The 14,910-nt window shown below is 47.0% G+C and overlaps 1 protein-coding gene across 1 annotated transcript in view; it reads right to left on the reverse strand.

Annotated features, from left to right (window-relative positions):
- Window positions 1-2,776: 2,776 nt before the first annotated feature.
- Window positions 2,777-14,910, reverse strand: part of LOC147123758 (BCL2/adenovirus E1B 19 kDa protein-interacting protein 3-like) — a 77,824-nt gene continuing 65,690 nt past the window's right edge. The window contains exons 5-6 of the mRNA XM_085975717.1: window positions 14,504-14,653; window positions 2,777-11,730 (exon numbers count right to left, since the gene is read on the reverse strand). Coding sequence (XP_085831843.1) covers window positions 11,682-11,730; window positions 14,504-14,653 — 199 coding nt within the window. The 3' untranslated portion in view covers window positions 2,777-11,681. The remainder of the gene's footprint in view (window positions 11,731-14,503; window positions 14,654-14,910) is intronic.

Genomic DNA, 14,910 nt, shown 5'->3' on the forward strand with positions numbered 1-14,910 from the left:
CTTCCCTGAGATTTGCCTACATATCTGTTCCTCTATCTCCCCCTGACTGTTTGGGGGCCTATAGTACACTCCCAGCAAAGTGCTTGCCCCCTTTTTGTTTTTAAGTTCTACCCATATGGCTTCATTAGAGGAACCTGCTAAGATATCATCCCTCCTTACAGCAGTAATTGACTCCTTGATTAATATTGCGACACCCCCTCCTCTTTTACACCCCCCTCTGTCTCGCCTGAAGATTCTATAGAAACATAGAAGATAGGAGCAGGAGTAGGCCATTCGGCCCCTCGAGCCTGCTCTGCCATTCAATGCGATCATGGCTGATCATCCAATTTCAGTACCTGGTCCCCGCTTTCTCCCCATACCCCTTGATCCCTTTAGCCTTAAGAAATATATCCAACTCCTTCTTGAATATATTTAATGAATTGGCCTCTACTGCCTTCTGTGGTAGAGAATTCCACAGGTTCACCACTCTCGAAGAAATTCCTCCTCATTTTTCTCCTAAATGGCCTACCCCTTATCCTTAGACTGTGACCCCTGGTTCTGGACTCCCCGACCATCGGGAACATCCTTCCTGCATCTAGTCTGTCTAGTCCTGTTAGAATTTTATAAGTTTCGATGAGATCCCCTCTCATTCTTCTAAACTCCAGCGAGTACAAGCCCAATCGTACCAATCACTCCTCATACTCATATACCCTGGAATATTGAGCTGCCAGTCCTGCCCCTCCCTCAACCATGTCTATGTGATAGCAACAAGATCATACTCCCATGTGTTCATCAACACGTTCAATTCATCTGCCTTACTCGCAAGACTCCTTGCATTAAAATAAATGTCATCCAGCCTTGCCATACTCCCTTGTGCCATTACATATTTGCTCTGCCTTCCAGGCTGACTTGTTTTTTTCTCTATATTTGGCTGTGCATCACCCTCCACTCCATATCGCATCCCCCTGCCAACTTAGTTTAAACCCCCCCCAACAGTACCAGCAAACCTCCCCACAAGGATGTTGGTCCCGTTCTGGTTCAAGTCCCACCTTCCCCAGAAGCAGACCCAGTGATCCAGGAAACTAAAGCTCTCCCTCCTGCACCAACTCTTTAGCCACGCTTTCATCTCCTATCCTGCTATTCCTATACTCACTAGCACGTGGCACCGGGAGTAATCCAGAGATTACAACCTTTGAGGGCCTGCTTTTTAATCTGCTACCTAGCTCCCTAAATTCTTGTTGCAGGACCTCATCCCTCTTTCTACCCATTGTCGTTGGTACCAATGTGAACCACAACCTCTGACTGTTTGCCCTCCCCCCTTCAGAATGCCCTGCAGCCATCTTGAAGCACTGCAGTCCGTGTGGTGGCGGTGTTCCCACAGTGCTGTTAGCTATGGAGCTCTGGCCGGCCTCCCACCTTGCACCCTCTGTAAGTGCCCGTAGCTTTACTCAGACCGTCCCATTCACCCATCACTCCCGTGCTCGCTGACCTACATTGGCTCACAGTCCGACAACGCCTCAATTTCAAATTTCTCCATGGCCTTGCCACCTCCTCCCTATCGCTGTAACCTCCTCCAGCCCTATAACCATCTGAGATCTCTGCGCTGCTCCAATTCTGGCCTCTTGCACATCCCTGATTTTCATCGCCCCACCATTGGCGGCCGTGCCTTCAGCAGCCTAAGCCCTTAGCTCTGGAAATCCCTTCTTAAACCTCTCCCTCCTCCTTTTGACCAGATTTTTTGGTATATTCTAATATCTCTTTATGTGGCTCGGTGTCAAAGTTTGTCTGATAACGCTCCTGTGAAGTACCTTGGAATGTTTTACAATGTTAAGGGCGCTATATAAATGCAAGTTGTTGTTGTTCCAAGATTTTGACCCAGCAACCATGAAGGAACAGCGATATAGGAAAGCAAATGGTATGTTAGCCTTTATTACAAAGGGATTGGGGTATAAGAGTAAAGAAGTCTTACTACAATTATATAGGGCCTTGGTGAGACCACACCTGCAGTACTGTGTAGTTTCGTTCTCCTTACCTATGAAAAGATACTTGCTTGAGAGAGAGTACAACATAGGTTTACTAGACTGATTCCTGTGATGAGGGGATTGTCCTACGAGGAGAGATTGAGTAGACTAGACCTATATTCTCTAGCGTTTAGAAAAATAAGAGGCGATCTCTTTAAAACATATAAAATTCTTAAGGGGCTTGACAGGGTAGATGCAGGGAGGATGTTTCCCCTGGCTGGGGAGTCTAGAACACGGGGTCACAGTCTCAGAATAAGGGGTCGGCCATTTAGGACTGAGATGAGGAGAAATCTCTTCACTCAGAGGGCGGTGAATCTTTGGAATTCTCTACCCCAGAGGGCTGTGGAGGCTCAGTATTTGAGTATATTCAAGACAGAGATCGATAGATTTTTGAATACTAAGGGAATCAAGGGATATGGGGAACAGTGTGGGAAGGTGGAGTTGAGGCAGAAGATCAGCCTTGATCTTATTGAATGGCGGAGCAGGCTCGAAGGGCCTACTCCTGCTCCTATTTCTTATGCTCTTATGAGTGAGAATGCGATTGGACTCAGCTATGAGGCCCCTACAGTGAAAGAGTCTGCTGACACTGTCCAATCTCAGGCAGGCACCGTTGCAAGAGCGATAACTTCAGGAGGGATGGGGAGAAAAAACAAATGAGAACAAGTATTGTTATGAGAAACCGGTGGATTAAACGGGTGAGCAGGGAGTGCTCCGACCAGCGAAACAATAAAGAGCTCAGGAGTAATTCAAAGGAGAAATGAAATAATCAAAAGGACTTCATTGCTCAGGTTTAATTACTTTTTACACAAGCGGGTAAGAAGCTGAAGCATATTTACAGATCTTTTAATTGTAAAACTTAATTCCAGTCATAAACAACAATTAAAGCGGGACCTCTATTGCACACCATTGTAATGGCGAGGGCCTTGCCCAGTGAAAATTCTGGTAGCTAATCCGATCGGCAAATAATTGGGGTGTAAAGAAGATCGCACTGTTCTGCTCAAACATCCTTGTTCCTTGAACAGCTGTTGGATTTTGCTCAGTCCGGTCACTAATATACATGGGGAAGTTGATTTAATTCCTAAATTGGGTGGCTGCAGTTTTTAAGAGACGCAAGGGAAAACTTCCCACCTCGGAGGCAGTGCAGAGGCTGGACCTAAGACTGATCTCTGGATATCAGAGAGCTGCGTTATTTGGTAAAGACTGACTGGAGAAACTTGAGCCTTCAAAGGCGGAAACTGGGAGGTGGCGACACAGACGGAGACAAGCGAGTAAGCGGCCTCGAAACAGGCATGTTTAGAACATTATTTCAAACTGAACCTTGGGAGTCGGACAAGGTGACACAGGTTCAAACTAGTAGAAAGCAAATTTAAGACTGACTTCAGCAAGTTTTTCATGCAAAGAGTGACCAACGCATGGACTAGACTCCTGAATGAAGGTGAAAATCACGATAGCATTTACAAAACAGTTGGGATGATCTTAGGGTAACTCTGAATAGATGAACTAAAATGCACCAAATAGCTTTTCTCATGTATAATTATCTGGTGACTTGAGAACACTCACTGGGAGGAATATTAATAGCTTCATGGCCATTCAGACGCTAAGTCGTTATTATTATGTTATTATATAATGATATAATCATACTTTGTGGCTCAGTGGGTAGCACTCTTGCCTCTTGAGTCAGAAGGTTGTGGGTTCATAGTCCCACTCCAGAGACTTGAGCACAAAAGTGCAGGCCAACACTCCAATGCAGTGCTGAGGGAACACTGCACTGTCGGAGGTGCCATCTTTCGGATGAGACGTTAAACCGAGGCCCCTGTCTGCTCTCTCAGGTGGATGCAGGGGAGTTTCTCCCTGGTGTCCTGGGCCAATATTTATCCCTCAATCAACATCACTGAAACAGATTATCTGGTCATCATCACATCGCAGTTTGTGGGAGCTTGCTGAGCGCAAACTGGCTGCCGCCTTTCCTACATTACATCAGTGACCGCACTTCAAAAAAAAAAGTACTTCATTGGCTGTAAAGCGCTTTGGGGCATCCAGTGGTCGTGAAAGGCGCCATAGAAATGCAAGTCTTTCTTAGCTGATGCAAAGAAATATTTTGGTTTGAGCTGGACTTCCAACGAGTATTGTCATTATCATAATTTGCAACACTGAGTTCATGAACACTCTTTGCTTTTTATTGTTGGTGGACACCTGTAATCTCAGGTAGATAGTACACTGAAACACTGAGCATCTGATTAAGGCTGGTGCCAAGGCTGGCTCGCAGTGTGCACTGGGGTGGGTAGGGCATCGAGTCGCACAGACATGGAAGTCCCAGCTTCGATGACTGCTCCGTGTTGGGTTTGACAATTTTGGTCAGGGCAATGGGACACGACCATTCCCCTCTGGTCCCTCTAATGTCAGCAGTTATATAGAAAATACTACACAGTCATCAGTTATTGTCACAGAGTGAAAACTGCTAAGATGGGGACCAATTAACTTGTGTCAGCCGTGGCTCAGTGGGCAGCACTCTTGCCTCCAATTCAGAAGGTTGTGGTTTCAAGCACAACTCCAGAGACTTGAGCATAAAATCTAGGCTGACACTCCCAGTGCAGTGCTGAGGGAGTGCTGCACTGTCAGAGGTGCCGCCTTTTCGATAAGACATTAAACCGAGGCCCCGTCTGCTCTCTCAGATGGACATAAAAGATCCCACGGCACTATTTCGAAGAAGAGCAGGGGGAGTTCTCTCTAGTGTCCTGGGGCCAATATTTATCCCTCAACCAACATCACTAAAAAACAGATGATCTGGTCATTATCACATTGCTGTTTGTGGGAGCTTGCTGTGCGCAAATTGGCTGCTGTGTTTCCTACATTACAACAGTGACTACACTTCAAAAGTGGCTGTAAAGCACTTTGGGATGTCCTTAGGTCATGAAAGGCTCTATATAAATGCAATTTCTTCCTTTTATGTCAGCTCACAGTTCATGTCTCAACTAAGCTTTGCCACTAAAGCATTGGCCAGGTCTTTAGATCCTTTGCTGTAAAGGGAGGTAGGCTCTTCCTGAGTGGATCGGATCAGATGGGCCAAATGGCCTTCCTTATTTGCATTAGGGACAAGAGCTTTAGAGTAAAACTCACATTGGTGAGACCTCAAACCCTTAAAATCCAGTCCCTGAGCAAGCCTACTGTGGGAGCAAAGAGTCCCTTCGGCCCTGAATCAAACCCAATGGGGGTGGGTAACGTCATCCTAACCCGTCTGTGGTTCTGCACCCCAGCATGAGGCAGTGCCTTGGGCAGAGCACTGAAAAGGGTACTGAAGGGAAAGGAAGCAAATGACCGCATCCAGCTACATTGTTTGAAGTGGAACGACGCAACGCCACAGATTTCATGGTTGTCCCAGAGTTACCCGATACTAAACTGCAAATCAGAGGTGCCCAAGATTCACCTTCATGGGCTGCACAGGTTCGTACCATGGAGCCTCGTGGGTGGCAAGATTAAATTCAGATTCCCGTTAAGTTTAGGGTTCTGATTTAGGGTTTATCCATCAATGAGGTAGCAGTGCTTAAAAAAAAAAGCCCCATCCTGAATCTTCAGGCCCGTGAAGTTGAAACAGGACAAACCAGAAAATAAGCATAAATCGGACTGAGCCGCCTGGGCTCAGGGGGGCCGAATTGCTCGGGGGTGGGGGGCTGTACTTGACCCTTGGTCAGCGGGTCAGACAATCAATCCCTGCTCCACCTCAAATGGCCCCCCCCCCATCGTGGACGGAACTGTCCTGTAAATAGTTCCTTCTCCCCGTAGCTACTTCCTTCGGGGTTTCGCTCTGACTCTCTCACTGGAGCATTAACCCATCAAGCGTGAAGCAGTACGGGTTCATGCTGCCTGCAGGATCCTCGCCCTTTGGTGGTGCGTATCAGGAATTGCATAGAATCTTACAGCACAGGAGGCCACTTGGCGCACCGTGCCTGTGCCGGCTCTTTGAAACACAGAAGATAGGAGCAGGAGTAGGCCATTCGGCCCCTCGAGCCTGCTCCGCCATTCAATGAGATCATGGCTGATCATCCAAATTCAGTACCCTGTCCCTGCCTTCTCCCCATATCCCTTGATCCCTTTAAATATATCCAACTCCTTCTTGAATATATTTAATGAATTGGCCTCCACTGCCTGCTGTGGTAGAGAATTCCACAGGTTCACCACTCTCTGGGTGAAGAAATTCCTCCTCATTTCAGTCCTAAATGGCTTACCCCTTATCCTTAGACTATGACCCTGGTTCTGGACTCCCTGGCCATCAGGAACATCCTTCCTGCATCTAGTCTGTCCAGGCCTGACAGAATTTTATAGGTTTCGATGAGATCCCCTCTCAATCTTCTAAACTCCAGTGAGTATAAGCCCAATCGACACAATCTCTCCTCATATGTCATTCCTGCCATCCCAGGTATCAGCCTGGTGAAACTTCGCTGAAAGAGCGTTCCAATTGGTCCCGCTCCCCCCTGCTCTTTCCCCTCAGCCCTGCAATCTTTTTCCTTTTCAAGTCTCTATCCAATTCCCTTTTGAAATGTCTCCACCGCCCTTTCAGGCAGTGCATTCCATATCATAACGACTCGCTGCGTAAAAATGTTTCTCCTCATCTCACCCCCTCTGGTTTTTTTGTCAGTTATCTTAAATCTGTAATACAAACAGAAAATGCTGGAAATACTCAGCAGGTCAGGCAGCATCTGTGGAGGGAGAAACAGAGTTAACGTTTCAGGTCTTAAATCTGTGTCCTCTGATTAACAACCCTCCTGTCAGTGGAAACAGTTTCTCCTTATTTACCTATCAAAACCCCTCATAAATTTTTGAACACCACCAGTAAATCTCCCCTTAACCTTCTCTGCTCTAAGGAGAACAACCCCAGCCTCTCTGGTCTTTGCACACATAACTGAAGTCCCTCATTCCTCATATCATTCTAGTAAATCTCTGCACCCTCTCCAAAGCCTTGACATCCTTCTTAAAGTTTAGTGCCCTGAATTGGACACAATTTTTTTTTAATTATTCGTTCATGGGATGTGGGTGTCGCTGGTAAGGCCAGCATTTATTGCCCATCCCTAATTGCCCTTGAGAAGGTGGTGGGTGAGCCGCCTTCTTGAACCGCTGCAGTCCGTGTGGTGAAGGTGCTCCCACAGTGCTGTTAGGGAGGGAGTTCCAGGATTTTGACCCAGCGACGATGAATTTGGGTGCATATTGCCTGCGATTTTCTAACTAGATGTGGGATGGATTTGCACAATTACACATAATGGGCTGGATTTTCATTGAGGAATCGGGACTACAATTTTCAGGGTTGTAGTTCCCGCCTCCATCGAGTTCTAGCCAACCCATGCAATTTTGACTTGACTGACCTTGTTGAGCCTGCCCAGCGGGCTCAGCAGGCCAATTAAGGGCCGCCCGGCAACAGGTGATGTCACAGATTGATATTTCATCTGTCAAGACCTTTTGACAGATGAAATATCAGCGGACGATAGCTGTTTGAAGCTGTCAAACACTGACAATCTGTACTCTAAGTTAATTCCTTCCCGTCAGGATGATTTAGAGATCTCCCCGGAACAGAAAGCTGAATGCTGGAACTTTTGACAGATCGCGGCCATTCTGCTTTCTGTGCTGGTGAGATGAGGGACTCCCGAGACCTGAAGGAAGGAAGGCTGTAAATGTAAGTACAACGTCTTTAAACACTCCAAACACACTTATCTCTGCACTCATGCGCCCATCACTCACCTGAACACTGGACATCTTGACCCCTCCAAGCCCTTCATCCCGACGGCCCACCTCGCTAACTTGGTGTGGTTTGGTGCCGTCGGGAATCCCACATTTCAACAATGAAAATAGGGATTAGGCTAAAAACTGCCTGTTAACTACCAGTTAATTAACAGGCAGTTAATTGGCACTAATCCCCTTCCCGCCTCGGGGAGGCGGGTCCCAGTGCGGGTCGGGTACCCGCCTCCTTTGAAACTGGCATGGGGGCGGGATGGGTTCGTGCCCCATAATTTCGGGATTTTAACCCCCCACACGTCTCCAATCCCGCCTCCACGGCCCAATGAAAATCCTGCCCGATGACTTTGTAATTTTGATAATTTGCCGAAGAATGAATAAGCACGACAGCGCAAATCGATTGCGAAAAAAGACTTGCATTTACATATATCGCCTTTCACAACAACCTCAGAACTACTTTGAGACTAATGTAAATCATCAACAACGACCCACCCAAGCAATGGGCACCAGGGACTGTTTAGTGCCTGTTGGGGACATCCTTGATGACATCCCCAGTATCCCCAGGGAGGAGGTCATGTACGAAGGGTACTTTTGGCAGGGCTCTACTGCTGGTGCGGAGCATTGCTAGACATAAGTGTGGGGCTGCAGAGTTGGTCCTCTGACCTAGGCTCACGTCTAGCCAGGGCCTGTGTCGAGAGCACAGCCTCGCAGTTACCCCTACGCTGCTCGTTTTCTCACCCTGCAATGCAATGTTCCAGTTTTCAATCGCTGTAACATGTTAATGGGTTATTAACAGGACACTAGGATAACTCTTCTCCCTCCATCATTTCCCTGCAGATTCCCAACTTCCCTTGGGGTACAGATCCTCTTTTCCTGCAAAAAAAAAATGGAGGATCTTCCACGGACTATGGAAACAGCCTAAAAGGTGCTTGCCACCTTGTTCCTAGTTAAATACTGGATGGAAGAGCGAGAGGGGCAGGATGGGGACAGGGCAAGAGGCTGGGATCATTGTCTGACTTCTGTTTCCTTTGCTTGATGCAAGTTCATAGATAACTGCAATAGCTTTAATAATTAATGAGATCTGCATATCAGAAGATGCAGGCGTGACTGGAAAATTGGGCTTCCATTTGGACAGCCAGGATGTTGGCGAGCCGGTTCACATTTTTGAAGGTTCCGGAAAGTTCACTCAAAAAACTAAATCTAACCAAGCATCCTTCCAGTAAAATTTCACACCAAAGATTCTCGCCAGGAAATGATGCTTTAAGAGGAGGCTAGACAAGCATATGAGGGAGAAAGGAAGTAGAGGGTTACGCTGAGTTACGTGAGGAAAGACGGGAGGAGGCTCGAGCGGAGCATAAACGCTGGCATGGGCTGGTTGGGCCGAATGGCCTGTTTCTGTGCCGTATATCCCATGGAATCCTATGTAATTGTCGCCAGGAAATACCTCACCCAATTGGCCACTATGACCTCCGCGGAAACTCCGATTACGCGCCAATCCCAAGTATCCACTGACATTTCGCCAAAGTATGAACACAAAGTGGAGGAAGTGATGCTTCAGTTGTACAGAGCCTTGGTCAGCCCCCATCTGAAGAGCTAGGTTCAGTTCTGGGGGCACCGCACCTCAGGAATGGATATATTGTCCCTGGAGGGAGGGGGCAGCGCAGATTCACCAGAATGATGCTGAGGCGTAAAGGGTTAAATCATGAGAAGAGGTTGCATGTACTTGGCTTGTATTCCCCTTGGGTTTAGAAGGTTGAGGGGTGATGCAATCGAGGTGTTTAAAATGATAAAAGGCGTCGTTGGAGAAAAACTATTTCCTCTGGTGGGGGAATCCAGAACAAGGGGGCACAATCTTAAAATGTTCATTTTTTTTTATTCGTTTATGGGATCTGGGCATCGCTGGCAAGGACAGCATTTATTGCCCATCCTTAATTGCCCTCGAGAAGATGGTGGTGAGCCGCCTTCTTGAACCGCTACAGTCCGTGTGGTGAAGGTACTCCCACAGTGTTGTTAGGGAGGGAATTCCAGGATTTTGATTCAGTGACGATGAGAGAGCGGCGATATACTTCCAAGTCAGGATGGTGTGTGACTTGGAGGGGAACTTGGAGGTGGTGGTGTTCCCATGTGCCTGCTGCCCTTGTCCTTCTAGGTGGAAGAGGTCGCGGGTTTGGGAGGTGCTGCCGAAGAAGCCTTGGCGAGTTGCTGCAGTGCATCTTGTAGATGGTACACACTGCAGCCACGGTACGCCGGTGGTGGAGGGAGTGAATGTTTAAGGTGGTGGATGGGATACCAATCAAGTGGGCTGCTTTGTCCTGGATGGTGTCGAGCTTCTTGAGTGCTGTTGGAGCTACACTCATCCAGGCAAATGGAGAGTATTCCATCACACTCCTTACTTGTGCCTTGTAGATGGTGGAAAGGCTTTGGGGAGTCAGGAGGTGAGATACTCGCTGCAGAATACCTAGCCTCTGAGCTGCTCTTGTTGCCACAGTATATATGTGGCTGGTCCAGTTAAGTTTCTGGTCAATGGTGACCCCCAGGATGTTGATGGTGGGGATTCAGCGGTGGTAATACCGTTCAATGTCAAGGGCTAGGCTGTTCAGGAGTGAAATCAGGAAGCACTTGCTTCACACAAAGGGTAGTGGAAATCTGGAACTCTCTCCCCTAAAAATGCTGTGGGTACTGGGGGTCAATTAAAGCTTTCAAGGCATGAGATCGATAGATTTTTGTTAGGTTTGAATGTCAAGGGACATGGATCAAGGGTGGATAAATGGAGTTGCGGTGCATTGTCTCATTAAATGGCGGAAGAAGCTCGATGGGCTGAATGGCTTATTCCTATCCCTATGTGTGTTATGGTCCCAACTGGAAGAACCCGTGAGGAAATTCTTGCCGTCTATTTTCAGCAACGCTATATCTTCAGATGCGTCACCCTTCATCGTGATTAATTACCGCCCCCCCCCCCAATTATCCGAAAGTCTCGATGCCTGTTGACAGATATTGGGATAGAGTCAGAATTATGACAAGCCTTGAGAAGACAGTGTAAGAAATCATTAGCCAAGTGCCCTTATGTGCTTGAATCCTTCAGGTAGGCCTCGTTTCTACGGTAACGTATCGATGAATTTCTAAATGAGGCTAGAGACATAGGTCACTAGGCCCAGCGAGCACAATGCACCGTCTTTGATAGCCACGCCGGCTCGATCTAGCTCTGTAGTCCTGATCCCCTTGCCTAGTCACTACAGAGCAAATCCAACAAGAGGCCGAGCTCCCGGAGCTCCGGGTTTCACTTTTAACTGGCTCAGCTCGCATTCCATGATCATATTCCCTTGCTCTGGTTGCATTTGTTTTTTAATTATCTAATTATGAGTCAATTTCCCCAGCCGTTACCACGGCAGCACAACAGTTATCCGAACGAGTCAACGACATGCTGGACTGATGAGCTGCAGGGAAACGTGAAGCTGGCTCCTGGCAAGACAAAGGCCAATAAGACCATTGTCGTGATGTACTAAAGCAGAGATGCCAACTGACATTTTCAGTCCTTGGACGGTATTTCTCTGCGTTTGGGAAAATATGTTCCACGGGGCCTACAAACACACACAGCACCCTAACGTGGGTGGGCAGTCCTGGAAGTTTTGAGCGCGCGCTGAAGTGATCGGGTTCGCCCACGAGGAAGATGACACGAGGGCATCGGAACGGCACCGTAGCGGGAAGCGAACTAGCCCCTGCCGTCAAAGGTAACTCGTGTTCAGTAGGGATAATTACAGAGGGAAGGGCAAATCCAAGTTTTCAAAAAATAGGGGAGACACGACGGGCATGGAAACAGGGAGTAAGGTTACGGTAAAAACATTTTAAGTCTTTGTAACTTTGTTGGGCTTCGGAGATGTCCGTCTACGTGAGCGACGGGTGAAGGAATTGGTGTCAACCTCCGCAGTTCGTCAAGTTCGAGCACTTCTTCCCGTTGAATATTTACAAGGTACTAGCGGACGATGCAGCCAGTCTTTTGCCAATGTATATTCTAAAGAGGGAAATACAGAAATACAGATCAGAAATGAACAGTGTAAGTTGGCGGAGGGGGGGGGAAGAGCTGGAGGATCAGAGACTCATGGTTTATGACCAATAAATCATTGTAAGGCTCGACGGGTGAGTTCAGCGCTGAATTAGCTGATCTCGGCAAAGTAAAAAAAAGAACTTGCATTTCTACAATGCCATTCATGACGTCCCAAACCGCTTTTCAGCCAAAGAAGTACTTTTCCAAGTTTACTCATGGTTGTAATGAAGGACATTTGCACACAGCAAGCTCCCACAAACAGCAATGTGAGAATGACCAGTTTTAGTGATGTTGGTTGAGGGATAAGTATTGGCCAGGACACCGGGGAGAACTCCCCCCTGCTCTTCTTCCAAATAGATCCTGTGGGATCTTCTACATCCACCTGAGAGGACAGATGGAGCCTCAGTTTAACGTCTCATCCGAAAGACGGCACCTCCAACTGTGCAGCGCTCTCTTAGTACTGCACTGGTACCAGGCCAGATTATGGGCTGAAGCCTCTGAAGTGGTATGATGCGTGTCGATGCTATGATGAGGTGATAATGCACTCTCTCATTTTAAGGGGAGTTACGCTGCTCTGAATCTGATCACTTATTTCATTACAGTTTGTGGGAGCTTGCTGTGCGCAAATTGGCTGCCGTGTTTCCTAAATTATGACAGTGGCTACATATTAAAAGTACTTCATTGGTTGCAAAGCGCTTTGGAACGTCCCGAGGTTGTGAAAGGCGATATAGAAATACAATCCATCCAGCAGAGGTCCCACTAGCTGGAGGTGCAGAGATTCTGTTTGCCTCTTTGTAACCCAACCATGCGGGGAACCAAATCCTAGATACAGGAAACTCTTTTTTATCCGGGACCGGCGTGGTGCCAGTTTATCAAAAAGTCCAGATTACAGAGAGGTATAGTAAAAGGTACGAGAGCCCCGTACACGGCCACAGATCCAGGCGTCCCTGTTGCATGGCAACAGGTGCAGGAACCCCGGCCACAGATCCAGGCGTCCCTGTTGCTTAGCAACAGGTGCAGGAACCCCGGCTACACGGCCACAGATCCAGGAACGGCCACTAATGTGAAGTAAAACTTACCTGAACCTACTCCTGAATTTTGCCGGTTAACAGAGATTTCTGGTTATTTTAGATGCCGGTAAATCGAGAGTTTCCTGTATGTCAGTAACTTAGAGCAGAGAAGGTTAAGGGCAGATTTAACAGAGGCGTTCAAAATCATGAAGGGTTTTGATAGAGTAGAGAGGGGAAAAACTGTTTCCAGTGGCAGGAGGGTCGGTAACCAGGGGACACAGATTTAAGGTAACTGGCAAAAGAACCAGAGGGGAGATGAGGAGAAATTTTTTTACGCAGCGAGTTGTTGTGATCTGGAACGCGCTGCCTGGAAGCAGATTCAACAGTAACTTTCAAAAGGGAACTGGATAAATACTTGAAGGGGAAAAATTTGCAGGGCTCTGGGGAAAAGAGCAGGGGAGAAGTGGGACTAATTGGATCGCTCTTTCAAAGAGCCGGCACAGGCACGATGGGTCGAGTGGCCTCCTTCTGTGCTGTATCATTCTATGATTCTATATTCGGCCTCTGGCAAAGCCTTCCAGCAGAAGCAGAAACACATCCAAGTCTCTCTGAATCCCACTGAAACTGGTCTGCTTCAATGTCCTTCCCTGGTAACTTATTCCACAACTCGGTTATCCATTTAGTGAAAGTGTTCATCCTACTCTTAACTTACTTCTAACTTTTGTTCCCTGGTAATTAAGAAGCTCACCACAGTGAACAATTTATCCATGGTAATTTTGTCAACTCCCCTTCGTAATCTTGGAAGATCCTGTCGGGTCGCCTCAAAGTCTCTATTATAGAGAAAACAAGCCCTGAAATCAGATTGATCAAGACTGTTCTGTGTCACATATGTGTCGGAGTTTGGAGAGAAACCATGGGATCCAGGCCATAAATAAACTGAGGTTTATTTCTGGGGTGGGGGGGGGGATAGAATTAAAAGCAGGGAAGTCCTGTTAAGCCTGTACAGAACCTTGGTTAGACCACACTTGGAGCACTGTGCACAGTTCTGGTCTCCATATTTTTAAAAAATGATATAGAGGCACTGGAGGAGGTGCAAATAAGATTTACAAGGATGGTCCAAGAACTGAGAGGTTATATCTATCAGAAAAGACTGAACAGGCTGGGGCTCTATTCTCTAGAAAAGAGAAGGCTGAGGGGGTGACCTGATAGAGGTCTTTAAAATGATGGTGGGGTTCAATAGGGTCGACATGGAGAAGATGTTTCCACTTGTAGGTGATTCAAAAACTAGGGGCCATAAATATAAGATAGTTACTAATAGATCCAATAGGGAATTCAGGAGAAACTTCTTTACCCAGAGAGTGGTGAGAATGTGGAACTCGCTACCACAGGGAGTGGTTGAGGTGAATAGTATAGATGCACTTAAGGGGAAGCTAGATAAACACATGAGGGAGAAAGGAATAGGATATGCTGTTAGGGTGAGGTGAAGAGGGGTGAGAGGAAGCTTGTGTGGAGCATAAATGCCAGTATAGACCAGTTGGGCCGAATGGCCTGTTTCTGTGCAGTAGACTTGACATAACTCGATGTAACAGATTGTTAAGAATAACAATTGTGGGTTCAAATTCTGGTGTCCATGTAGCAAAGCGATCGAGGGGGAAGAACTCTGTGAACATTTGTGGAAGTACCAAAACAACGCATGTGCAAGACAATCTTTACATGAGTCGTGGACGTACCCAACTCCCAGCATAAACAGGTGAGTTATCAGGAGCGAGGGAATGAGGAACACTACGAACTCGGAACTGAAGATTCCTCCTTTCTTCATCACGCTGGTCTTCCGTACACTCAGACTCGAGGAATATTTAGGATGTTTGAATACAAATTCCCTAAGAGTGGCGAAAAAGAAGAAAAATCATTAGTCACTTCCATTAAAGTTAAAGCACGACTTGGATATTTCATTCATCCGAAATCCCAGTGTTAGATTTTGTTCACTAGATAGTCCAGTCCAGCTTCTCACAGGGTTTATACCAGAGTGATACCTGGCCTCCAAGGGTTAAATTACAAGGAGAGATTACACAAGCTAGGGTTATATTCCCTGGAATTTAGAAGGTTAAGTGGTGATCTGATCAAAGTTTTCAAGATA

Source organism: Somniosus microcephalus, chromosome 2, assembly GCF_052327205.1.
Source record: "Somniosus microcephalus isolate GS21.2 chromosome 2, FLI_Smic_1.0, whole genome shotgun sequence".
In the NCBI taxonomy this organism is placed as follows: Eukaryota; Metazoa; Chordata; class Chondrichthyes; order Squaliformes; family Somniosidae; genus Somniosus; species Somniosus microcephalus.